Genomic DNA, 26811 nt, shown 5'->3' with positions numbered 1-26811 from the left:
ACTAAGGGATTGGGACAGGAACACACCTGGTGAGTTTGAACAATTGCAAGGGGACCAATGTGACTGGAAGAGGTTGATTAAGGAGAACAAGTATAGGATAATAAGGCTGAGGAAGAGCAGCCCACCTAGAGCAATGGTTCCCAACATTGGCTGTGTGTGAGAGGCACTCCGAGTTCTTTGCAGCAACATGGATTGAGTTGGAGGGCAGAATCCTAAGCAAATTAACACAGAAACGGAAACCAAATACCACATGTTCTCAATCGTAAGTGGCAACTAAAACATTGAGTGCACATGAACATAAATATGGACACAATAGACAATGGACTACTGGAGGGTGGAGAGGTGGGTGGGTTTAAAAACTACCTGTTGGGTACTGTGCTCACTACCTGGGTTATGGGATCTGTACTCCAAACCTTGGCATCGTTCAGTATTCCCATGGAACAAATCTGCACATGTACTGACTGTATCTAAAATGAAAGTCGAAATGAAAAGTCTTGAGGCAGGGCTAATTAAATCACAATCTCTAGGGTAGAATCCTGGCGTTCATAATTTTTAAAGTATGTGCAACCAAGGTTGAGGACCATTTCAGCTGAGGCCTTATGGGTCATTGTAAGGACACTAGCTTTTAAATGAGACTGGGAGCATTTTGAACAGAAGACTTGCAAGATCTGACTTGCCACAATCACTGTGTTTGCTACATTGAAAAGGCATAGAAGGGGGTTGTTGATGCCCATCATCAATGACAACCTGTAACAAAATTGGGTTTATTGATAGTTGCTAAGCAAGGAAAATGGCCTACCAGGAGAAACTGGGATGTGGCTTAGCAAGAGGAACTTGTTCTAGGATTTGAACTTGTGTTGGGTGGTTTACAGAAGGGCTCAAGGAAGCAAGAATTTTCTTTTGATTGGATGTTTTTTCAAAAAATAGGATAATTCTATAATTGTGTATCTAAATAAATTTTATTTAGGAGGTGAAAGAAATTGAACTGAAGTTATCATTGGTTAAAATACAATACTCATGTCAGTCAGGAAAGGGGAATGAATATTTGAGCACTTTCGAGTTTACACTGTGATCTTTTTTTTGTCTGTGTTCAGAAATGAATAGAGTGACCTTCTTTTTGTCTGGTTTTATTTCTCAGTCTACAGAGTGACCTTGTTTGATGTTGTTGATCTGTGCAAATATTTATGTTCAATGGAAGATGACTACAGCTTAGCTGTTATTGTCAGTTCAGGTACTAGCAACACCAAAGTCTAGATGACATTACCAGCAAGCTCCCAACTGATGGCCAGTGGCAAAAATGGAAGCAGAAAGAGCAGTTGGGGAGTATTCCAAGGACTGAATAAGGAAATGATGGTGACTTCAACTAGGTAGGGTGAGAGCAGTAGAGATGGTCAGAAGTGGGCAGATTCTGGATCTATTTTGAAGGCAGGTAGAAGTGAAAAGCTTTGATAGAAGTGAATAAATAAAGATAATAAAGCAAATCAAAGAAATCAAACATTGGTTCTTCAAAAAGATCGATAAAATTGACAAACCTTTAGCTAAATGGACCAAGGGAGAAAGAGAGAGAGAGAGAGAGAGAGAGAGAGAGAGAGACAAAGAGAGAGAGAAGATTCAAATTACTATAATCAGAAATAAAAGTGGGGACATTACTATCAATTCTACATAAATAAAAAAGATTATAAGAGAGTACCATATACAAGTGCATGCCACAAAATTGGATAACTTAAGTATAATAAACAGATTTCTAGAAATGTAAAACCTACCAAGACTAAAGCACAAAGAAATAGAAAATCTGAATGGATCTACAACTAGCAAAGAGATTTGATGAGTAATAAAAGATCTGCCAACAAAGTAAAGCCCTGGAACTGTCCCATTAGTATCAGTGGTGAAGTTTGCCACATATGTAAAGAAGAACTAACAACAGTCCTTCTCAAATTTTTCCAAAAATTTGAAGAGAAGGAATATTTTCTAACTTATTCAGTGAGGCCAGCATTACCCTAAGACTCAAGCCAGACAAAGGGACTGCAAAAAAAAAAAAAAGAAAAAAAAAAAAGAAAACTATGAACCCATATCCTTTATGATCATTTATGCAAAATATTAGCAAATTTATATCAGAAGCATATTAAAAAGATTATACAACATTACCAAGTGGGATTTTTTCCTGGAATGCAGGAATGGTTCAACCTAGGAATATCTATCTATGTAATGCACCACATTAACGGAAGAAAGGAAAGAAAAAAACTCGTGATCACCTCAATTGATGCAGAAAAAACATTTGATACAATTCAATATTCAATTCAGGATAAAAATACTCAACAAACCAGGAAAAAAAGGAAACCACCTCAACATAATAAAAGCCGTATATGAAAAACCCACAGCTACATTATACTCATTGGTGAAAGACTAAAAGATTTTCTTTTAAGATCAGGAATAAGGCAAGGATGTCCATCCATATCCACGTTTGCCACTTCTATTCATAGTACTAGCAAAAGCAATTAGTTTAAAACATAACAAAAAAAGAAAATAATAGGAATAAAGACAATGAAATAAAAGTCATACAAATTGGAAAGAAAGAATTTTTACATGTAAATACCCCTGTAAGTTCTACAAAAAATCCTATTAGAACTAAAAAATGAATTCAACAAAATATAAAGTTAAAATACAAAAATTGGTTGCATTTCTGTACATTAGCAATGAACCATCCAAAAAGGAAATTAAAAAGCCAATTTGTTTGCAATAACATAAAAAAAGAGAAAAAGTCTTTAGGAATTAAGATGGTGAAAGACTTGTACAATAAAAAATTTTTAAAAAATTTCTGAAAGAAACTTTAAAAATATAAATAATGAAAAGACATTCCATGTTCATGGATTAGAAGACTTAATATCCTTAAGATGTGAGTACCACTCAAAGTGATCTACAGATTCAATACAATCCCTATTAAAATACCAATCACATTTTTTTAGCTGAAATAGAAAATAAGTTCATATTGAATCTCAACCCCAAATAGACAAAATCATTCTGAAAAAGAGGAACAAAGTTGGAGGACACACACACACCCTGATTTCAAAACTTGTTACAAAACTACAGTAAACGAAACAGTATGGTACTACCAAAAAGACCAATGTATAGATCAATGGAATAGATTACAGAGTCCAGAAATAAACCCTCACATATATGATCAAATGATTTTTTTTTTTTTTTCCGGCAAAGGTACCAACACCATTCAATTGGTAAAAATCAGTATTTTCAATACATGCTCCTGGGAAAACTAGATACCAACTTGTGAAAGTATGAAGTTGGATACTTACCTAACTTAATATTCAAAAATTAACTTAAAATCAATTGATAACCTAAATATAAGACCTAAAACTATAAAACTCTTAAAAGAAAATATAGGACAAAAACTTTATGATGCTGAGGTTGTCAGTGATTTAATGGATGACACCAAAGGCATAGGCAACAAAATAAAAAATAGACAAATTAGACTTTATGAAAACTTTAAAATTTTTTGCATCCTGAAACACTATCAACAGAGTAAAAAGGCAACCCCAAGAAGGGGAGAAACTTTTGCAAATTATATATCTGATAAGGGATTGATATCCACACTATAGAGAGAACTTCCAAAACTCAATAATAGACCAACAGCTCAATTCAAAAGTAGACAAAATATTTTAATGGACGTTTCTCCAAAGAAGATAAACACATGACCAATAAGCATGTGAAAAGATATCCAACATCACCAACATTAGGGAAATGCAAATCAAAACAATGAGATACCATCATGAACCCATTAGATTACTACCAAAAAAATAAAAACCCAAAACAAAAAACAACCAAACAAAAAACCAATCCAGAAATTAACAAGTGTTAGTGAGAGTGTGGAAATTGGAACTCGTGTGCACTGTTGGGGATGTAAAATGGCATAGCTACTGTGGAAGAGGAAAGTAGTTCTTCGAAAAAATTAAAAATATGATTACCATATGATTTGGCAATTCCAGGTTTTTGTATATACTCAAAATAATTGAAAGCAGGATCTCAAAGAGGTATTTGTACACTCATATTCATAGAAATATTATTCACAATAGCTAAAAGCTGAAAGTAACCCATTCATTCATTGACAGATGAGGGGATAAGAAAAATGTGGTGAATGCATACAGTGGAATGTTATTCAGTCATAACAAGGAAAGAAATTCTGACATATGCTGTAAAGTGAATAAAACTTGAGCACATGACCGGGTGTAGTTACTGACGCCTGTAATCCCAGCACTTTGGGAGGCTGAGGTGGGTGGGTGGATCACCTGAGGTCAGGAGTTTGAGACCAGCCTGGCCAACATGGTGAAATCCCATCTCTACTAAAAATACAAAAATTAGCTGGGTGTGGTGGTGTGCACCTGCAATCCCAGCTACTCAGGAGGCTGAAGCAGGAGAATTGTTTGAATCTAGGTAGTGGAGGTTGTAGTGAGCCGAGATCGCTCATGCCACTGCACTCCAGCCTGGGCAACAGAGCAAAACTCCATCTCAAAAATAAATAAGTAAAAAACCCCAAAAAAACAAAAAAAACAAACTTGAGGACATATTGCTCAGTGAGATAAGCCAGTCACAAAAAGAAATAATGATATGGTTAGACTTATCTAAGGTACAGAGAATAGCCTAAATCTTAGAGACAGTAGAATGGTAATTTCCTGGGCCTGAGGAAGAAGGAAGTGGAGTATTCTTGTGTAATGGGTACAGATGTCAGTTTTGCGAGATGAAAAGAGTTTTGGACACGGATGTTGGTGATGGTTGTGCAACAATATGAATGCACTTAATACTCCTAAGTTGTGCACTTAAAATGGTTTAGATAATAATTTTATGTTATGTGTATTTTATGACAATAAAGAAAAAGTAGGGGAAAAAGCAAATAAGAAGAGGGCTTGGTATGCCATTGCTGGTTTAAAGATGGAAGGAGCCACATGAAAAGATAGGACAGGCAGCCTTACGGAGACAAAAGAAATCCTCAGCAGACAGCCAGCAATGAAACAAGGACCTCAGTCTTAACAGCCACAAAAAACTGAATTCTGCCATCCACATAAATGAGAATAAGCCAGGAAGAAGATTTCCCCCCACAGCCTCCAGATAAGAGCCATTGTGACTTGCACTTTTATTGCTGCCTTGTGAGACCCTAAGCAGACAGCCATGCCCTGCCTTCCTAGACCTCTGACCTACAGAAACTATGAGGTAATAAATGAATGTGGCAAGTCCCTAAGTTGCGGTCGTTTATTACATAGCAGTAGAAAACTGATAGAAACTAAAATAAAATATAACCAACTAAAATAAAATAAAACCAATGCCCTGGGTGTCAATAGAAAACAAATGCACTGGCAGTTATTTTCTTCCAGCACTATAAAGATAACATTCCTTTTCTTTCTGGTTTCCATTGCATCTATTAAAGAGGTCTAATAATTATTCTTTGAAGGTGATTTATGCTTTTTTTTTTCCAGCTGCTTTTAACATTTTTCTCTCTGGCATAGATTTTCGGCAGTTTGGCTAGAGTGTGCCTTTGTGAGTTTTCTTTGTATTTGTTCTTTTGTGTTCACAGGGATACTTGAAATATGGCTTTATACTCTTTTCAGTTTTGAAATTTATTAGACAGATTTTTCTAATACTTCTTCAGTTCCTGGAAATACTGTATGCCTCACAATGAATTCTGAAAGAAGGCCAACATTATTTCAACAAACGATCAACAATAGAATTGTAAGACGGTGATAAAATAACTTACAACATCAGGCATACATAGTCATGAAATAAGATGGAACTATCAAGCCAGGCTCGGTGGCTCTCACCTGTAATCCCAGCACTTTGAGAGGCTGAGGCAGGAGGATCACTTGAGCCCAGGAGTTCCAGACCAGTCTGGGCAACATGACAAAACCTCATCTCTACAAAAAATACAAACATTAGCTGGGCGTGGTGGCACATGCTTGTAGTCCCAGCTACTCAGAGGCTGAGAAGGAAGGATCACTAAAGTTTGGGAGGTTGAGGCTGCAGTGAACCATGATCATGCCACTGCACTCCAGCCTGGGCAACACAGTGAGATCCCATCTCAAAAAAAGAGAAAGATTGAATTATTAAATAGTGCTACAATATATGGGAATATTAATACAATTGCACTTGATTTGGGTTGTAAACATGGGTAGGGTTAATATAAATAATTCCTTATATCCTGGAGAGCAGGTTATCTTGGGTAATAAGAGATCCCTGTAACTTTTAACCAAGCAACCTGAGTTTTAACTTAAAATATTCATATTTTGGCTCTTTAGGTAATTGAGCTTTTACCAAGAAGTATAAAACATTTGAGATCATTAGCTTGGTCTGGGGAAAAAAATAATACATATATACACACACATACACATATATATGCATATATATGTAATGCAAAGACAATATAAATAAACATTTAGCATGATAGAAAAAAAGTTACATTATTTTAAAAATGTATCACTAATTTCTGCCTACCCCCAGAGAAAAAATAGTAGGGTCTTTTACGAATCATACATTTTGTTCATCTATATTACTATAGTATACCCTCAATGTGATTATCTAAAAAAAAATTATTTGTCTAATAACAACCCACCTCATGTCAGTATAGCACTAACAGTCTTCTCATAAATATAAGCATAATAATGGGTACCGTTTTTAACGTGAGCTCACTAATACAATTTCATGTTTCAAACACAATTGTGGGTGCTCCTTAGAGACCCTGATGAGCCTAAGTTATATTTGCTTTTAAATATAAACATAAAGAAAATAAACATAGGTTTTTTGTAAGCCTGTACAAATTTGGTATGAATTGATATACAGTTATTGCTTGTATTTTTGTAATATTTTCCATAGCCTATTGAGTCCTCTTTAAGGACTCTGGAGTAACAAGAGTTCCTCATGGGAGTCATTTATCCAGTAACAACAAAACGTTCTCTTCTTTTTCACTGTCAGTCTTTAGTGCTACTCAAGCACCCTTGGTTTCTTTATTATTCCCAGTTTCTAAAATACAATTTCCATAATGACACTGTCACTCTATTACCATACATGAGCTGTCTGGACACTTCGATACTTTCTGCTTGTGAACTAGATCCCATCTTTTCTTTACTATTCAATGGTGTCTGTCCAGCAAATCTCACCCACTTTGTCCCTGTCTACTGTGTCTTCCCCATGAGCCTAGATAAACATGCTGTTCAACTCTCTTGACCCCATTTTCTATGACAGCTTTCTACCTTATTTCTCAGTTTTCCTTGATAAAGTCTTAGAAAGATGTTGTCAAAAGTTATTCTCTTCTCCAATATTTACTTAAATTCTCTCTATTCAGGCTTTTCCCCCTGTAATCAGGACCCACAAGGGCCTTATATTATTACATCTAAAAGTCAATTCTTAGCCCTCATCCTGATTTGTACAGTGGTCCACCCTTATCTGCAGTTTTGCTTTCCACAGTCAACCTCAGTCTGAAAATATAAAATGGAAAATTCCAGAAATAAATTCACAAGTTTTAAATTGCACTCCATTCTGAGTAGTGTGATGAAATCTCATGCTGTCCTTATCTGTCCTGCCCAGGATGTGAATCATCCTTTTGTCCAGTGTATTCAGGCTGTCTATGACCACCCTGCTTGGTAGCCAACTTGATTGTCAGATAGAAAAGCAGCGTATGTTGTGTTCAGCATAATCCAGAGCTTCAGCCATCTACTAGGGGGTCTTGGAAATAAATGGGGATTACTAAAAGCAATATTTGCAGCTAACCACATTTTCCGTTTCCTGAAAACATTTTATTCACTTGGCTTTCAAGATGGCAAATTCCCTAGGTTTTCCTCAACTTCCTTGATTGTTCTTTCTCATCTTTGCTTGTTTTTCTTTCTGGTTCTGATGTCTAGACCTTAGGTCTTTTATCTTCACTACTGTAGAAAACTCATCTAGTCTTCAGCTTTAAATGCCATTGATACGATCATGTCTCCCAAATTTGTATCTCTAGTTTAAACCTCTTTCTTGAACTCCAGACTCAGATCTAACTCTCTATTAAACATCTTCCCCTGGATGTTTAATTGGGATCTTAAATTTTTCATACCCACCTGCAAGCTTCTGAGAGTTTCCTCCAAACATGGTCTTAGAGTATGGCCAGGGTTAGAAATGACAACACCATTCTTCAGTTGCTACAGGTAAACACTTTGTACTCATCTTTAACTACACCCTTTTCCTTATACTCCACATCCAGTCAACAAGCATAGATGAATGTGGCTAGAGATAGAAAAACAAAAACAAACAAACAAAAATCCCAGTGCCATCTGTTCTCACTTTACATTGGGGATTGCTGCCCTAAAGTGTGTTCTCAAGGTTACCCGGTAAGCATATGCAATTTCCCCAATCCATTGCCTCCCCTGCCTTCCTCAATGAATAACACATTTTTCATCTGTCTTCTTTAACATCTGTCTTCCACTTCTCTATTCCTAGCCTCAACTGTGATCTTACATACTATTTCACTGAAAAAATAGAAACAACCAGAAAAGAACTTTTAGAAGTTCCAGCACCACTTCTACCCACTTGTAAAGTCAGTCTTTTCTCCTGTACCCAAAGTAAACTGTCCGTGTTTCTTATATGTAGAACCCCTTTCTGTTTGCCTGTTCAACAGCATTACTCCTGAAAGTTTTTCTACCAGTCTTTTCTATAAGCAAAAAAAAAAAAAAAAAAAAAAAAAAAAGTTTTTACCTCTCACATCTTAAAAATATCTTATCTTGATCTAGTTTCTCCTTCCAGCTAATATACCATTTTTCTCTCATTTCCTTTACATTTTCCCCCTTTCCTTTATAGTACTTCAAAGAATTCACTGTATTCACTTTCTTTAACCTTTCTCTTCTGAATCTCTTTTTAACTCAGTCCAGTGAGGCTCTGGCTGTCACCATTCAATAGAAACTGTTCTTATCCAAGTTACCAGTGACCTAGATCCAGTGACCTATTCTCAATCTTCATTTGACGCAGATGGTATCACCCTCCTCCTTCAAATACTTAAACTTGACTTGGCTCCCATGGTCATGTGGCACCACTCTTTTTTTTTTTTTTTTTCCTCCTATTTTTATGCCTTCTTTTTGTTGCTTTGATAATTTTCTAATTTATATCTCCCGCCTAAACTCCTCATGTGAACTTCAGGCTCATACATACAGCTCTCGACCTGACAGGATCACTTCAATACCTAATAGGAACAGCAAGTACAGCATGTCTAAAATTGAGATTCTGTTTCCCCCAATCGCCTTCAAACCTGCCTCCCCACAGTCTTCCCCATTTCATAAATGCTACCTCCATTATTCCAAATGCTTAGGTTAAAGACTTTGAAATCATATTAACTTCTCTTTTTCTCATACTACACCTTTGATACCAATTAATCCTGTCATGTCTGCTTTCAAAGTGTCTCCAAAAGGGCTCATTTTTGTCTTCATTGCTACCACCCTGTATTAGTCTGTTTTCACATTGCTCTAAGAATGGCCTGGGACTGGGTAATTTATAAAGGAAAGAGGTTTAATTGACTCACAGTTCTGCATGGCTGGGGAGGCCTCAGGAAACTCACAATCATGGCAGAAGGTGGAGGGGAAGCAAGGCACGTCTTACATGGTGGCAGGAGAGAGAGAGAATGAAGGGAGTACAACTTTTAAACCATCAGATCTCATGAGAACTCACTCACTATAACGAGAACAGCATTGGGGGAAACTGCCCCCATGATCCAATCTCATCCCACCAGGTCCCTCCCTCAACACGTGGGAATTACAATTCAAAATGAGATTTGGGTGGGTACACAGAGCCAAACCATATCACACCTTGACCTCGAATTCTCAATTCTTGTCTGGGTTTTTGCAATATTCTTCCCCTTCCTTGTTTGTCCTCCACTCTCTTCAGTAAAGTCAGATGTTGTCACATCTCTTCTTAAAATATCCCAATTGTTTCCCATCTCATTCAAAATTATAGCCAAAAAAATTGAAGTGCCTGTCTAATTTAATATCTTATTATTGTACTGTCACTCATTGTCCTTGTGATGCACTCGTCTCTGAATACATCTGAAATACATGAGAAGCATGCTTTGGCCTCAAGGCTTTGTCCCTGTGGTTCCCTTGGTGGTGAGTGTCTTTTACTTGCATAGCTGCACAACTTGCTTCCTCACCTACCCCCTTCAGCCATTTACCTAGTTGCCAAATTTTCTATAAAGTCTTCCTTGATCATTGACAAAATTACAGCCCTTTGCTCTAACATTTTCAATATTCTTCCTTATTTTATTTTTTTATTAGCCCTTTTACCATTACTTACTTATCTTGTGTTTTTATTGTTATCTCCACTAATGTCCACACCCCCCTGGCTTTCATATGTAAAAATCCATGAGTACAGAGGTTTTCTTTCTTTTCCCTGCTGTACTCTTAGACTTTATACTTGTGCAGACATATAGCATATATTTGCTAAGTTTTTGTCAAATGAATGAATAATGAATGAATGAGCACATAGTGGTTTTTACTCTCTGATGGTTGCCTACTTGCTTATGAATTTCCCACACTAGAGTCTAAGCTTTCCTTTTTTTCTTGTTGTGAGACGGAGTCTCACTGTCACCCAGACTGGAGTGCAGTGATGCAATCTCGGCTCACGGCAAAGTGGTAGTATACATAGATATTGAATATAGTGTCAAGTATTGTGAAGGGTCTACAATTTTACCTGACTGATAAGGAAACAAGTTAGCCTGCCATTGTTTCATGGATGCTGACAGAAGAGGTGAGATTCCTGTGTCACAGGCAGATGACTTTTTACTAATGGTATAGCAAATGTTGTGAGCAACATATTTCCATTGGTTGTCCTTGCTCCCCATGTCCCCTAAGTAAGGGGCCAATAGAGAGGTGCCGAGGTAGATAGATGTAGGCTTGCATCACCACTAAAGAGGCCTAAACTTATGGAACTCAGATCTTTTATAATGGGCTGCAAATAAACTTGTCTGACCTTTTCTTTAGAAAGAGACGTTATCTTTATTCTACAGGATAATAACTTGTCTTCTGTTGTAGAGGGAGTCACTATCTGACTTTCATAGCTCTGCTATTTAAATATCCTTGAAAGGCTAGCCTGGAACAAAGGGGCAGTTAATGGCCCTGCTCATAACCTGTGTAGAAGCATAAGAGACCCATGAGGCATTATCTGCCATTGTCTGGATCTCAGGAGACCGTTTAAGCCATAGGTAGAATAGTGTAATTAATTATTCTTATTTCAAATACAATAATGATTTAATCATTTATGTATTGGCATTTTTAAAAGATTTAATTATTTCTATTCATTTATATAGACATCTTTAAAATAATTTTATGGTACTTTTGCAAACATTGTCTTACTATTGTATATTTTGTTTTAAATAATTAATAACTATTAACTATTGATGAAGTCTAGAGTTTAATTGCTTCAACCTTATGATAACTTCAAACACATAACCATTAGAATGCATGGAAAAGCCTGAAACTCAAAAGAATTACAATGTTACAGAACCTGTTCCAAAATAGATAATACAGTATTCATGTATTTGGAGTTTATAGCAAATGTTTAATCAAATAAAGGACAATGTCTATGAACCTAAGCCGACATACTAGAATACTCAATTAACTTTTGTCCTCCTTCATGCAACTTTCATGCAACTTTCAGCAGGGTCACAAAATCTAGAGGAAAAAAAAGTCTTTAAAGGAGCAAGAAGAGTCAATGTGGTGGACTTAACAGCTATTATTATTGTATGGTTTAACATGTATTTCCAGAATGTGTCCTGTGGTCATACATGTTTTGATTTTGTGTCATTAGCCATTAAAAACACATAGCATAATGCTTGCTATAGAATAGCTGTTTAAACATTGTTATCATTATTAATGATTTAACTTAATAGAAGCTGTATAATTTTTAAGAGCATAGGCTTTGCCATTAGGTTTGGGTTAGAATCCTGACAATAATAATGAGCACTGAAAAATTACATGTCACTCCTCTTTCAACCTCATATTTCTCATATCTTCTAAAATAGGGGCATGGGCCAGGTGCAGTGACTCACGCCTATAATCTCAGCACTTAGGGAGGCCCAGGCAGGTGGATCACTTGAGGTCAGGAGTTGGAGACCAGCCTGGCCAACATGGCAAAAACTCGTCTCTACTAAAAATACAAACATTAACTGGGTGTGGTGGCAGGCACCTGTAATCCCAACTACTCTGTAGGCTGAGGCATGAGAATTGCTTGAACCTGGGAGGTGGAGGTTGCAGTGAGCTGAGATCGTGGCCACTGCACTCCAGCCTGGGGTATAGAGCAATACTCTGTCTCCAAATTTAAAAAAATAATAAATAAAATAAAATAAAATAAAATAGGGACATGGCCAAGCATGGTGGCTTACCACTTGTAATCCCTGTACTTTGGGAGGTCAAGGCAGGAGGACCCTTGAGCCCTCAGACCAGCGTGGGCAATATGAGGAGACCCCATTTCAACAAATTTTTTTTTTTTTTTTTTTTTTTTTTTTTTAGTTAACCAGGCATGGTGGCATGTATCTGTGTTTTCAGCTACTCAGGAGGCTGAGGCAGGAGAACTGCCTGAGCCTGGGAGGTTGAGGCTGCCGTGACCCGAGATCATGTCACTGCACTCCAGCCTGGGTTACTAAATGAGACTTTGTCTCAAAAAAAATAAAATAAGATAGGGACAATAATATTTTCTTTGATATTTCATGAGGATTAAATCAGATGACATATGTATTAACAGATGTTTTTCACTTTGCATTTATGTTCTTTCTGGTTCAGATCTTTCTGTAAGTCACAATGGTAGCTCTAGGTTTTAACTTTTTACAATTACCTCTCACATGTTCAGCTTTTGTTTTATTTTGTTTTTTTCACTCAACATGAGCATCTTGCCTCTGTGGCTAACACCAGGAGTTCAACTGTTCAAAGTTCAACCACGTGATGAGTCAGGACGTATTTCCTCCTATGAATGTTTAAATCCTTGTGTGAGGCCCAAATTACCAGCTCAGACTTCAGACTTCTCTTTTGTACACTTCGTGTTTATTCCTTACCAACAAACCTCAGTAGAATCATCCTAAACCATCAGAGAAGTTCTAAGACAGTGAATCTGAAATAAGAAAGAATCTGATTCTGGGCTTTTTGTTTCCCTCCCTGCTTAAGGTTTTTTTTTTTTTTTGGCTTCTACATAAATTCATCTTCTTTTATCTCAATGAAGAGCTCAAAAAATGACAGGGATGGACTGTGAGCCAGCCCAGCAAGTATCCCCTAACGCCATTTCTCCAGGGGCAACTGCTGTAATGATATTTACATAATTAATAGAGGCCATTCAGTTAATTTTTCTCACAGTAACTAAAAGCTGCTGTAGAATCATTAGCTTTTCAACCTATAGCCATAGTACAGACAGGCATAATTTTTATTAAATAGAAATTTTGTGTCAACGGGCATCCTGTTAGGCCTGTAGCAGCCCCTAGCACAAAGCTGGCTATACACTAAACCTTGAGTAAATGCTAATTGCAGTTATTATTGCAAAAATGAGGATTCTGATGATGATAACTGAGAAAGTCAATAATGCTTCAGAAACAGTGAAAAATCCTGGGATCTCAATTTTAAAAACATACCCAGGCTATTGTATTTCTCCTTTTCTAACTTAGAAATTTTATAATTGTAGACGTGTGTGCTTATATATACACATATATATTTATATATTATATACAATTTATATATAATTCTATGTATGAATTATATGTATAATTTTTCAAAACTGTTCTAGTGAAGCACATATTCAATTAATGACTAACTAGGAGACTAATTTAATTGACTATTACATTTATGATCAATCAAGGGGAGTTTTTAAATCTAAGTAGGAATAAAGAATACTAGAAAAGCATATTTGAATTTTAACAGCATAATTATCTGTTGAAAAATCACTATCTTTGAAGAGTCTTATCTAAGAGAACTACAAAGTCACTGCAATGATTTCTTAAATTTTACTACCATTTGAATATTCACTTATTTCTATAGCAATATCTCCCTGGATAGCAGATAATAAGGTTCCCTTTCCAGGTCGCTATGTGAGATAGATATTATACATTAGCAATAACCTGCTTTATCCCTATATTTACATAATAATAACTGCTAGATCCAGTTCCCTGGATTGTCTGAAATAAGAATGGAAAGCATTTGCTTCCCAGGTATTGAAATGACATCCACACACTTTGAAAACTCTGGACTCTATGTATATGTATGTGTTGTTTGCATATTATTTACTTACAGAGATGGCTTTTAATAATACGAAGACAAATATCCTTTGCATTTTATTTCTAACTTGTGTTATTTACTATTATTATCTTTAACTTTTGAGCAGTATATAATTTTGCTTTGCCACAGATTTCTAAACTTTACTTGAGAAATCTTTTTTTTTGAGACGGAGCCTCGCTCTGTCACCCAGGCTGGAGTGCGGTGGAGGATCTCAGCTCACTGCAACCTCCGCCTCCCAATTCAAACGATTCTCCTGCTTAAGCCTCTCGAGTAGCTGGGACTACAGATGCGTGCCACCATGCCCAACTAATTTTTGTATTTTTAGTAGAGACGGGGTTTCACCATGTTGGCCAGGATGGTCTCGATCTCTTGACCTCGTGATCACTCCGCCTCAGCCACCCAAAGTGTTGGGATTACAGATATGAGCCACTGCGCCTGACTGATAAATCTTTACTCTAAATACAGTAAAACTTTTTTCATTTCACTTGTTTCTAATTGTCTTTATATACTGAAGTATAGCTATCTCTTGCATATTAAGGTAGATGTGACACTTTAAAAGTATTTATTGTTAGATGTATAGATGTATTTATACATTCCCTGTGATTCTGATAAGATTCAGAACTACTTTGTTGGCCAAATTTGGGCCAGGAAATTTGATAGAAAGCAAATTAGGTTTTGAAATTAGACATTTCATAGAAAGCATAAAAAACTTAGACAGTGTTTGTAATATTATTCCCTCACATTCTTCTCCATGTAGAAGAGGCATTTTCAGGATTCAAAATGATAATTTTATCATTAGGTTAAAATGCTGTTACAATTAGGTTAAATTCCCTATAATTTTATTATTACATTAAAATGCCCTTATAATTTTACATTTTGTAATCTCATTTAGTGAGTTAGTTTATACTTTTTTCCCTAAACTCATTGTTTACCTCCTAATTTATTTTACAAGTTTATGTCTATGCAGTTTATTAGTATATTCCTTGATAAAAATAGCCAATGGCTAAGAATTTCAGTGTAATCATCGTCAATGAAAATGAAGTTCATTTTACATTGGTCTATGTAGTAACGGCTGAATGTTCATGCCAAGGAAATTCAGATTATACCTTTTTGCTTTACTTTTTAAAAAATCTAATGACAGTTAACACTTATTGTCAACAGTTGCAGAAAGAATATTAGCCTAATATTTGGATTACAGTCCCATTCTATAACTTCCTAAATATTTGACCTTGGTTACATTAATAACTTCTCTCAACCTCTCTTCTTCTGTAGAATAACAACAATAATACCTTCCTATATGGCTGTTTGTGAAAGTTAGATAGATATATATTCCACACAGAGTCTATGATATAAAGTGTTCAATAACTATTAGCTGTACTATTACATTACTAACATTATAATTTCCCTTTCTTTTTCTTTCTCTTCTTCCTTTTTTCCTCTTCCTTTTCTAGAATATCTCTGTGGAATTTAACTGATTTCTCTGCATATTTATCTGAAAAATAGTTCAAATTATTCTTTTCTGCACCAATTAGGCAATGCATATAACACTTTGTGAACTATTAAGCTCTATAAAAATCTGGGGTACACATTGTATTAAATATAGTGTATCTGGGATTCTTCACATATTAAATTGTTTAGAAGTAGCAGCTTTTCATGATTTAACATAAAATACCCTGCAGGAACAATGATGCCTCCCAGCTGATGTAATAGTAGCAGGGAAACTAACGTGAGTATCGGAATGAATTAGGCATACCTTGACAATTCTATAAGCAATCGGGCTGAATGATGCTGTTTCTCAGAACATTTGGAAAAAATTTGTATTTCTTAAATTGAGAATTCTGTCTTCTCAGTCTCCAGTATGGAAAGGGTAGCTCCATTTTTGCAAATGCAAAGGTATCTTTTTTATTTTCTGAAATGTGTCCCTCATTGCCCTTCATGTTGTAGAGAAGCATAATAAGGTGATTTCCATTTGAGCTCTGCCTTTTCAAGGCGTGGGAGCAGTTTGGAGAGCCAACATAAGAGCCACATTTTTGTTCTTCAGTTTCCAAGTGTGATTTTGAAGCAAACAGCTGTGGTTGGTTTGAAGCAATTAGTGGTGACCATTTTGACTGGATGTGGAGCTCTCGGAGTGAACTTTCTGCTGATTTTGAGCAGCAGGCTCCTCCTCGGGATCATAGTCTCAACACATCTCAAGGTAAGAAGCAAACAGGGACTCTCTAACCACTGCTATTTACTGTTTAGTTAGACCTCAGAAGAGAAAGGGAAGCTGGTACAGTTCTGTGACAACTACAGCGAACATTTGGATAGTTGAATATTGTCAGTTACAGTTATGCTGTCTGCATGGACTGATTCCCTTATGGGTGGTACAGATGGCATATAGATATACTTTTGACTGAACTAGCTGAGATTACCAATTGTCTTTGGTTATCATTTAACATGAGATGTAGATAGTGGTTCAACATTTATCAGAGCAAATTTGACCAAGAGTCACTGATTGATTTTTATTGTATAATTTTAATTTCAGTTGGACAATGATCTTGCTCAGTGTAGGGTTAAGAGACAGATGTCTCATTTTAGAATCCAATAGGTTAATGAAGGCTTTGTTTTTGTATCTCAACAGGGCATTTTATGTTCATTCTGAAGAAAGGCAGTAGCTTGTGGCAAGTCGCTAAGCTTCAGAGCCCAACTTTTAGCCAGACAGGACCTGGATGCATACTTTCCTTCTGGTAAATATTAAACAAAATGGTCAGTTACCCTAGTGGTCAAGTGTTTGCAGGCATACCTCTGCACTTATTCATTTCTGTGGTTTACTGCTGGTTTTACTCTAAAAATGGCTGTTGCATTAAATTCATATGATTTTCATTTTACCTAGGAGTGTGTTCTCAGTATATGTTGTTTTCTTTCTTAAGATGAAAGGGGCTCTTTCCCTCCAACCATGGATTATAATTTAATTAAGAGTGCTTCCTCTTGTTCAGTACTGAGTTCCTTGAGACAAGTTCCCAGGGTTGTGAGAACCACAGAGTGTGTGCCTCAGCAGATAAGCTCTTGCAAATGGACAGCCACAGTTATTGCATGAAAGTAAAATGTCTTAGGATAACTCATTAAAATTGACTGTTGACCAAGTGGAAAAGTCTAAAGGTTAAATATGTAGTCTATTCTATAAATCACTTCCATTTCTTACATTTACTCTTTTTTAGGTTCTATAACTATGGCCTGTCAGTGGGAGCAGCTGAGCTGCAGCTACATATGGAAGAATCTCATGACTCAACCGTGCTTTGGAGAGTATTATACAATCAGGGCGAACGGTGGTCAGAGGCAACCATTCAGCTAGGGCGCCTTTCTCAGCCCTTCCATTTGTCACTAGATAAAGTCAGTCTGGGCATTTATGATGGGGTTTCAGCTATTGATGACATCCGATTTGAAAATTGTTCTCTACCCCTTCCTGCTGAGAGCTGTGAAGGGCTGGATCATTTCTGGTGTCGCCACACCAGGGCTTGCATAGAAAAGCTTCGGCTATGTGACCTGGTGGATGACTGTGGTGATCGTACTGATGAAGTCAACTGCAGTAAGTTCATTTTGTTGGGGGATTCTCTTTCTCATTTTGAAAGTGTCAACCTTGATGAATTCACTTTTATCTTGTCAATCAAACCGATAACAGTAAGCATAGCTCCAAAACTGATGAATGGTATGTGTGGTTAGTTAGTTAAGCCATCACTATTTATTAAGTGAATTTATTAGATACTAGATACCAAATACTAGACATACAATGATAAACACAGCTACAGAGTCCCTGCCCTCATGGAGCTTACAATCTTATTGAAAGACAAATATCTAAATATTTAATAAACAAAAATGGTAGCTTTGATAGGAACTATGAAGAAGAGTGCTGTGACTTTACATAATAATGGCACTGGACGTTCTAGACATTAGGACTTAGATCAGATCTAAAAAAAATCACAAGTCAAAGCATGTAACTAAAAGCCCTGAGATGTGGCTGCAAGGCAGATGGAAAATAGCCAGTGTGGCTGGAGCAAGGAGATGAAGGGGAAAGAGGGCCCAAAATATAATAAGGATGAAGGTGTGGGGAAGGCCAGATTCACAGGCCTTTGTAGTACATAGGAGTACAATTTGAACCTAGCTCCATTATTGCCCACTGCACTTAGTGGTACAGTGCAGAAAATAAGTTCGAAGTTAATAGGATTTTTTTTTTTATTACAAAACCTTGCCAAGAAAAGGAAAAGTTTGCATCTTTCCTTGAACTCAAGATTCCTCATCCAGAAATAGCAATGATTTTAAAAATGGAAGATACTTGAATATTATATTTATTTTATAAATTACTTATATTTTATATATGAAAAATTTATAAATTATGCAATTTATTTTATTTATTAAATTTATTTTATAAGTAAATTATTTATTTTATGTATTAAATTTATGTTCATGAAATAGGGATGCTAATTGCAAACCAAAGTAGAAACATAAAATGCATACTACATCATAGAAAACATTAAGAAATTTCCATATAAATCATTGTAGAGAGTTTTGCATATATGTAATCTTCGGTACACATATTATCAAAGGCATGTCAAAGTCAGGCCTATTAAATTCAGAATTACCATGCATCTCATGAAATTTACACACCAATATTTGAGTGGATATAATTAAAATTGGTAATTTTGACAATGACTATCATATGAAGTATAACTTTTCCTAAGGCCAATTTATTTTTGCAAATTTAGAAAGCCTTTTCATCTTTTCAAGCTCTCTAAATCCTACTCATTAAAAAATGTTGATGTGCTGCTAAAAATAAGCAAATTACCCCTCAAGCTTCCCTATATTCACTTAGTAGGATATGATAATGGGAATACAACTATAGTATAAAAATACTTCTTCTGATTATGGATTAGTGAAAGAATGTCAGTTTCCCACACGGCTTTCCATCAAGGCATTTTACTTCATTACACAGTGTACATTAGAGATCCACAAATCCATGTTGGATTTCCTGAAATATATTGAGAGATGCGGTCTTTTACGGAAAGGTGGAGCTAGACATATTCCCTTTGGAAATGAAGTTTGAGTGTGCAGTCAGCACCAAGACAGACAATAGAAAAATGTGTTTGCTTTAGCGTCAGTTTTATGTCAGAAACGCAGCAACTTGCCATTCACCTTCTGCCCTACAGCCGAAGACTGACATCTGGAGGGTACACTGTGTCTCCCCAGTTCACATCACAGCTAGGCTTGATTAGTCACAAGTGAGGAAATATCAAAAGAAAGCTCGTCTCCCACTTGACATTTACTCACTTGGTTCCCTTCATTAGGTCTAAGCTCCTCTTCTGTGATTTTCCAAGACAGATGATTTGTTCTCGCCTGGCTGCATTTATTCGCATACCCTTTTATTTATTGTTTCAGAGTATTTGTTCACTTTTGGCACCAAGTGCCATTACTAAGATGAATAGTTAAAGGACGGTTGACATTTATTAAAACAAAAAACTAACATGTAAATTAAGCTAAAATTTAGAACTACTTGTTAATTCTAAAACCTGTCCCCTTCTCCCAAAGACTGTCAAATGCCCATTTTATACCATTTATTCAATACAGTGAGTATCATTTGAAAAATGGACACATTCCTATATTACCCTAGAAATTTAGATAAGAGTTTTCAATTATTGACTACAGTAGACTTCCCTCTTACCTGTGGGCTTCCAAGATCACCAGTGGATTCCTGAAACAGAATAGTAACTAGTCCTATAGATACTATGTTTTGTTCCTATGCATACATACTTATGATAAAGTTTTTTGTTTGTTTGTTTTTATTTTGTTTTTTTTTTGTGTGTGTGTGTTTTTTTTTTTTTTTTTTTTTTAAAAAAATTTTCCCTTTTTTGCTCAGGCTGGAGTACACTGGCAGAATCTCTGCTCACTGCAACCTCTGCCTCCTGGGTTCAAGCAATTCTCCTGCCTCAGCCTCCTGAGTAGCTGGGATTGCAGGTGCCTGTCACCACTCCCAGCTAATTTTTTTTTTTATTTTTAGTAGAGATGGGATTTTACCATGTTGGCCAGGCTAATCTTGAACTCTTGACCTCAAGTGATCCACTCACCTTGGCCTCTCAAAGTGCTAGGATTACAGAAGCGAGCCACTGCGCCCAGCCTGATAATGTTTAATTTATAAATTAGGCATTAAGAGATTAACAACAACTAGTAATAAAATAGAACAATTATAACAATATGCCTGTGCTATAACTCTTGCACTTTGGTGCCATTATTAAGTAAAATAAGGGTGACACTTAAACACAGGCACTGTGATCCTGTTACAGTCGATCTGATAACTGAGATAACTATTGTTTGTGATGGTACAAGATTTCATCAGGCTGCTCAGAATGACCTACAACTCAAAATGTATGAATTGCTTATTTCAGGAATTCTCCATTTCACATTTTTTGACCACAGTTGGTTGTGGGTTACTGTAACTGCTAACAGCAAAACATCAGATAAGGCAGGACTCCTGTAAGATTCTTCCTAAGTCTGAATTGGTCTAGGGACTGAAGGAAGCTGAAGTTTAAAAGCTGCAACTCAAAGGAGCTACAATCCAGTGAGAAGAAAAGACCCAAACTGATGAATCACAGCAAAAAAATGGCAAGGCACATACCTAACATTAGGGCAAACAGAGGTAGAGGAAGAGGTGGGGTGTTTAGAATACATGGGGAAGATGGTGCAGGGTATGGGGAAGAGTAGTAGGGACCAGGCAGTCATTTTAATTTGGGGAAAGTGGAGTTTGAAAGACAGAGGAGTTTTTATTTAAAGTTTGGATTCTATGAGCATGGATGAAAGAATTTGGATTCGAGAAGGAAGTGGTAATACTGTCATTGAAGTTTGTTACCTTGGCACTGATGCGTAGGGACACCAGGATCTGGGATGGGATGGAATCAAAGATGAGAGATTTGGGAATGAGGTCAGGAAAACATCTACATCAGGGTGCTTGTTAAAAATGTGGATTTCTGGGCTTCACCCTATATCTAACAAGCTAGTATCTGTTTCAGTGTTTTACTATGAAGTAAGCAATTTTACCATGAGCCCCAGGTGATTCTTAACATGTGATTGTTCTCAGCTCTGCCTGTTAGAATCACCAAGGGAGCTTAGAAAAAATCCTGATGCATGGCTTTACCACTAGGAGCAATTAAATCAACACCTCTGGAGATGAATTCTGGGCTTTAGTGTTTGTTTGTTTTTTAATGTTCCCTGGCAATTGGAACATTCATTTGAGGTTGAAATCTACTGAGCCAGAAGTTTCTCACAGTGAGCCAGGCATGGGGTCTTGATCATTTTCCTGGAGTTATGGTCATAGAAACGGAGAAGAGATGTGCATCAAAAATGTTTGGAAAAAAATGTCCAAAGCAATTCCATCTTTAGTTCATAAAATATTATTAATTGATATATCACTTAGAAACAGAAACTCTTTTTTTAAAAAAAGCTTTGGTGTTGGATTTTTAAAAATAAAGTGGCTTACCTTGGCATGGGCAAAGTATCAACTAGCATTCTTTAAATATTAATAAATAGAATGTGGTTGCATGTATTTTTGTCCCTAATTATCTGTTGCTTTTTTTAAATGTGGATTTCAGCACCTGAGCTGCAGTGTAACTTTGAAAATGGAATCTGTAACTGGGAACAAGATACAAAAGATGACTTTGATTGGACCAGGAGCCAGGGTCCAACTCCAACACTTAACACAGGGCCAATGAAAGATAACACTCTGGGCACAGCTAAAGGACACTATCTCTACATAGAATCTTCAGAGCCACAGGCTTTTCAAGACAGTGCTGCCTTACTCAGCCCAATCCTTAATGCCACTGATACAAAAGGCTGCACCTTCCGCTTCTATTACCACATGTTTGGAAAGCAGATTTATAGGTTGGCAATCTACCAACGAATCTGGAGAGACTCAAGGGGACAGCTGCTGTGGCAGATATTTGGGAATCAAGGCAACAGATGGATTAGGAAACACCTCAACATTTCCAGCAGGCAGCCCTTTCAGGTAAGGATAATGGATTTTATAATGTACATTTGAAATGCATCCGAATGTCTAAGGAATATGAAAGATCACTGTATTCTTGAATTAAAAGTAAGTGGAATTTGATCAAAATTACGTTGATACACATTAATCATTTAATTGAGGGTGTATCAAAGTTCTTTACATTGTTTCCTCCTTGACTACCTCCAATAATGTAAGATTAGAATTTCTGAAGATGAACATGTGGCCATTGGAATCAGCTGCAGGTCCTTCCAATTTCAAGTAATTGTTCTACTGAAATGAACAACCTGGAAGTGGAGGGAAGAGTTTTGCATAATCTCTGATATTTTGCAAAAAGCACAGACTCTGAAATCTGTGATTTTCCTTATTTCATTTTATTTTTATCTTTTTATAGGTAAGTAACAGAAATCCAGGCTTTATTCAACAATCAGCTTCTCTGAGGAATAACTAGAATTTGAATATCATTCTCCTTACTCCTAGGGGAATATTCTTTACTTCAGATTTCACATGTTGTTTTCTAAAAGTCAGACTTACTATAGCAAGCTCAAATGCGTATGTGGCTGTTAACAGTTTTGTAAAGGAATTTTATATATTATCTATCTGATTATCTCAGCAATTTCCTGATTTTGGTAAGTCAGAAGTCCTTTCAGCCAATTTTGTAGATTCAAAGAAAAAATCTTAGAATGCTGGTTGTTTATCCTTGGCCAAATAGCTTATGGGCAGCAGAACTGGGATTTGGACCAGAACTCACAGTTTCTGATTAATGAACATGTATTTACTTTCCAGCATATCATACAGCCTATAACATGCAGGGGGCTTGAATATTTGTTCTTTCATCCTATAGTCAAATTGATCTACACATAACATACTGGAAAAAAGTTCTTACCTGTCCCTGGCTAAACTTTTTTTTTTTTTTTTTCATGTGCTAAACTTCTTTAGTTACCCATATTTAAAGCAGTATATCTATCTAAATATCTAAATCTAGTTAACAGTTTTTAACCAAGAACTTAGCTCCAGGTCACCTTTTGAAATCTTCTAAAAGTCATAGATGTAGATTGTACAGTGAAGAACACATTGGAATGGGAGATTTGTCCAGATTATAAACCAAAAGCTTGAAAACGAATCCCTCATCTATAGTGTGGCATCGTTCTGGTCAGCCACAGGGTAAGGTACATGTAAGCGTGAGAATGAATCCCCCATCTATAGTGTGGAATCGTTCATCTCTGCCACAGCGTAAGGTACATGTAATCATATGGAATGAAATGGAAAGGAGGTCCTTTGACTTTTATGTAATAATGGCTTATCCACTTCAGATTAATTCTTAAGGTTTTATTGGGTCAATTATAATTTGCATTGAGCAAGTATGTAGTGGATAAACCCTTCTTATGATATTTACTCAAGGATTGGTTTCCAGGAGAAAATCAACTTTACAGGAAAGCAGCTTCATAGCCAGATCGATGTGTGACTAACCAAGGAACACTTTCGTCATGAACCTTAAACATGAAACTTGAGGTTTGAGACCCACGTTGAGTTACAAATGGAGTGTTCTGATTGATTTTATCTAAGGCTCCTTTTAGTCTTAAATAATAATAATAATAAGATTCAGGCCCAAAAAGATGAAATCAGAGATTCTCCATGCTGTGTGGATTTGTCATTCTAGTGAGTAAAAAATGGGGCCTGAATCACACTTGTAATCCCAAGACTGAGAGACCAAGGCGGGAGGATTACTTGAGGTCAGAAGATCAAGACCAGCCTGGGCAAGATGGCAAAATCCCATCTCTACTAAAAATATAAAACAATTAGCCAGGCATGCACCTGTAATCCCAGCTACTTGAGAGGCTGAGGCAGGAGAATTGCTTGAACCTGGGAGGCAGAAGTTGCAGTGAGCTGAGATGTGCTACTGCACTCCAGCCTGGGCAACAGAGCATGACTCCTCAAAAAAAAAAAAAAAAAAAAAAAGAAGCTGGGCAGAGTGGGCCACTGATTTAAGGAACAGGATATTTTTTATCCATTGAATAATGGATAGACATAGTTTCTGTTCTACTGAGAAACAGCAGCAATAACAACCAGCATTTTAATTAACTGTGATATGGTAGATGAAATTACCTAGCATAGGGCCCAGCAGATAGGAGGTACTCATGCTGTGTTTGTGTAAAGAAAAATGCAGAGATTTTTCAAGATCACTCGTGTAACATGAAAGAAATAGGATAGGAATAAATTGTACATGTAAGTGTACAGGAACCAGTTTGCTTGTTAACGTCAGTTGAAATAATCAGCCAATGCTTTCATGTGTACCATGGTCAGTAAAGGCTCAGGAAATCATTACACATGAAACTTCAGTTCAATCTTTTGATTTATATTACAAATTTAATTTGGATAACGTATAATAAACTAAATATATTGAAAGTTTTGAAACTATCAACACACAATCAAGGTAATGGAAATACGCTTCACCTCCAGTCCCGATGCCTCTATAATACATTTCTCTGGCCCCTCATTCCTGGCACTTACCAGCCACCGAAGTGCTTTCTCTCACTAATTTATACAGTCAAAATTTTATATAAATAAAATTTTACACTATGTACTCTTTTGTCTGATATTTTGTTTTTTTCTCTGCATGTTTTGCCTCTAGAGTCTGCCTTGTTTCATCTAGAACAATTATTTTGAGATTCATTCATGTCATAGCATGTATCCATAATTTGGACAAAGCAAGTTGATTCATTAATGTACTGATTGATATCTAGACTGTTTCTAGTTTGAGCTATTATGAATACATATGCTATGAACATTTGTGCTGATAACATTATATGAACACCTACTTTTATTTCTCTTGGGTAAATACCCAGGAGTGCAATGGCTGAGTCTTATGGCAGAGGTATATTTAATTTTTCAAGGGACTCTTAAACTGTTTTACAAAGTTTATGCTTTTTAAAATTCCCATCAGCAGTGTATGAGAGTTTCAGCTTCTCCACATCCAAGCCACTGCTTGGCTGACTATTATCAGTCATGCTAATCTTAGCTATTTAAAAATAGATAGTGGCGTCTCATTGTGGTTTTAATTTGCATTACCCTAAGCATTAATTATGTTGAGCATATGTGCTTATTTACCAAACAAATGTCTATTTTGAAATGTCTGTTCCAGTCTTGCACACAAGTTTTAAATGGGGTTGTTTGTTTTTCATTATTAAATTTGGAGCTTTTAAAATATATTTTTGATGCAAGCCTTTTATCAGATATATGAATTGCAAATATTTTCTCCTAGCCTGCAGCTTGTCTTTTCAGTCTCTTAATGGATTCTTTTGAAGAGCAGATTTTTTTTTTTTAAATTTGATGAGTTCTTCTTATCAATATATTATTTTATAAATCATGCTGTGGGGTCATATCAAAGAAAGCTTTGCCTTACTCAAAGTCCCAAATGTTTTCACATCTTCTTTCTCCTCTCCTTTGAGAACTTAGATTACACATAAATTCAGTGACTTGAAATTTACTGTCTACTATTGCTGTGTTCATGTTTTTTAAAAATTTATTTTCTCTCTGTATTTTATTTCGAGAGGTGTCTATCTTTTCTTCTTTAATGACTAATGTGCTATCAGCCTACTGAGTAGCTGGGACTACAGCTGCATGCCACCATGCCCAGCTAATTTTTGTATTTTTAGTAGAGATGGACTTTCACCTTATTGGTCAGGCTGGTCTTGAACTCCTGACTTCGTGATTCGCCTGCCTCGGCCTCCCAAAATGCTGAGATTACAGGCGTGAGCCACTGTGCCTGGCCCCCTTTAGTGTATCTTGCGTATCTCTATTTTAGAACTTATAGAATACTGTTTTAAATAAGCATTTTAATGTATTTAAACTGATAATTCTGGCATCTGGATTTACTCTGGATCAGTTCTGACTGAGTGATTTTTCTCCTTATTATGAGCCATATTTTTCTGTCTTTTATTGTTACTGTTGCTTCCCTGCTAATTTGTGTCTGGATGTCAGATATGGTGAATTTTATCTTATTGAGTGCTGGAAGTATATATAAATATTCTTGATCTTTGTATTGGTATGTATTTAAGTTTAGTTGGAAAGAGTTTGACTCTTTTTGGTCTTGCTTTAAAAATTCATTAGGTGGGATCAGACCAGTTCTCATTTTAGAGCTAATTACGCCCAACTAGTAAGGCAAGACCCTTCTGAGTATCCCTGTGAATCTTGAAGTGTTTCTGGTCTGGCTGGTAAAATAAGCGTTATTACTGGACATTGGTGAGCACGTGTACTGTTACTTTTCATCCTCTCTGGGTGTTCTTTCCCCAACCTCAGGTACCTTTCTCTAGGCCTGTCCCAACAAGTACTTAGCTATGTACTTTAGGGGGACCCTTTGCAGAGCTCCGGAGTTCTCTTTCTGTGCAGCCCCTTCTTCTCTGAAACTTTGTCCTGAGAGCTCATGTCAACATGGTTTCTGTAGACTCTCAGCTCTGTCCCCTCAGCTCAGGGAGAACAATGGGCTCCTCCTCGGCTCTTCTCCTGGAGTAGTGGGCTGGA

The 26811-nt window shown here is 36.4% G+C and overlaps 1 protein-coding gene across 1 annotated transcript in view; it reads left to right on the top strand.

Annotated features, from left to right (window-relative positions):
- Positions 1-26811, top strand: part of MALRD1 (MAM and LDL receptor class A domain containing 1) — a 670416-nt gene that overhangs the window by 134444 nt on the left and 509161 nt on the right. Inside the window, exons 15-18 of the mRNA XM_025396215.1 lie at positions 16309-16461; positions 16888-16993; positions 17465-17832; positions 21881-22293. Coding sequence (XP_025252000.1) covers positions 16309-16461; positions 16888-16993; positions 17465-17832; positions 21881-22293 — 1040 coding nt within the window. The remainder of the gene's footprint in view (positions 1-16308; positions 16462-16887; positions 16994-17464; positions 17833-21880; positions 22294-26811) is intronic.

The sequence above is a fragment of the Theropithecus gelada genome, chromosome 9, assembly GCF_003255815.1.
Source record: "Theropithecus gelada isolate Dixy chromosome 9, Tgel_1.0, whole genome shotgun sequence".
Lineage (NCBI taxonomy): Eukaryota > Metazoa > Chordata > Mammalia > Primates > Cercopithecidae > Theropithecus > Theropithecus gelada.
Note: the sequence above shows the minus strand (reverse complement) of the source record. Positions and strands in the feature narration are given on the sequence as shown.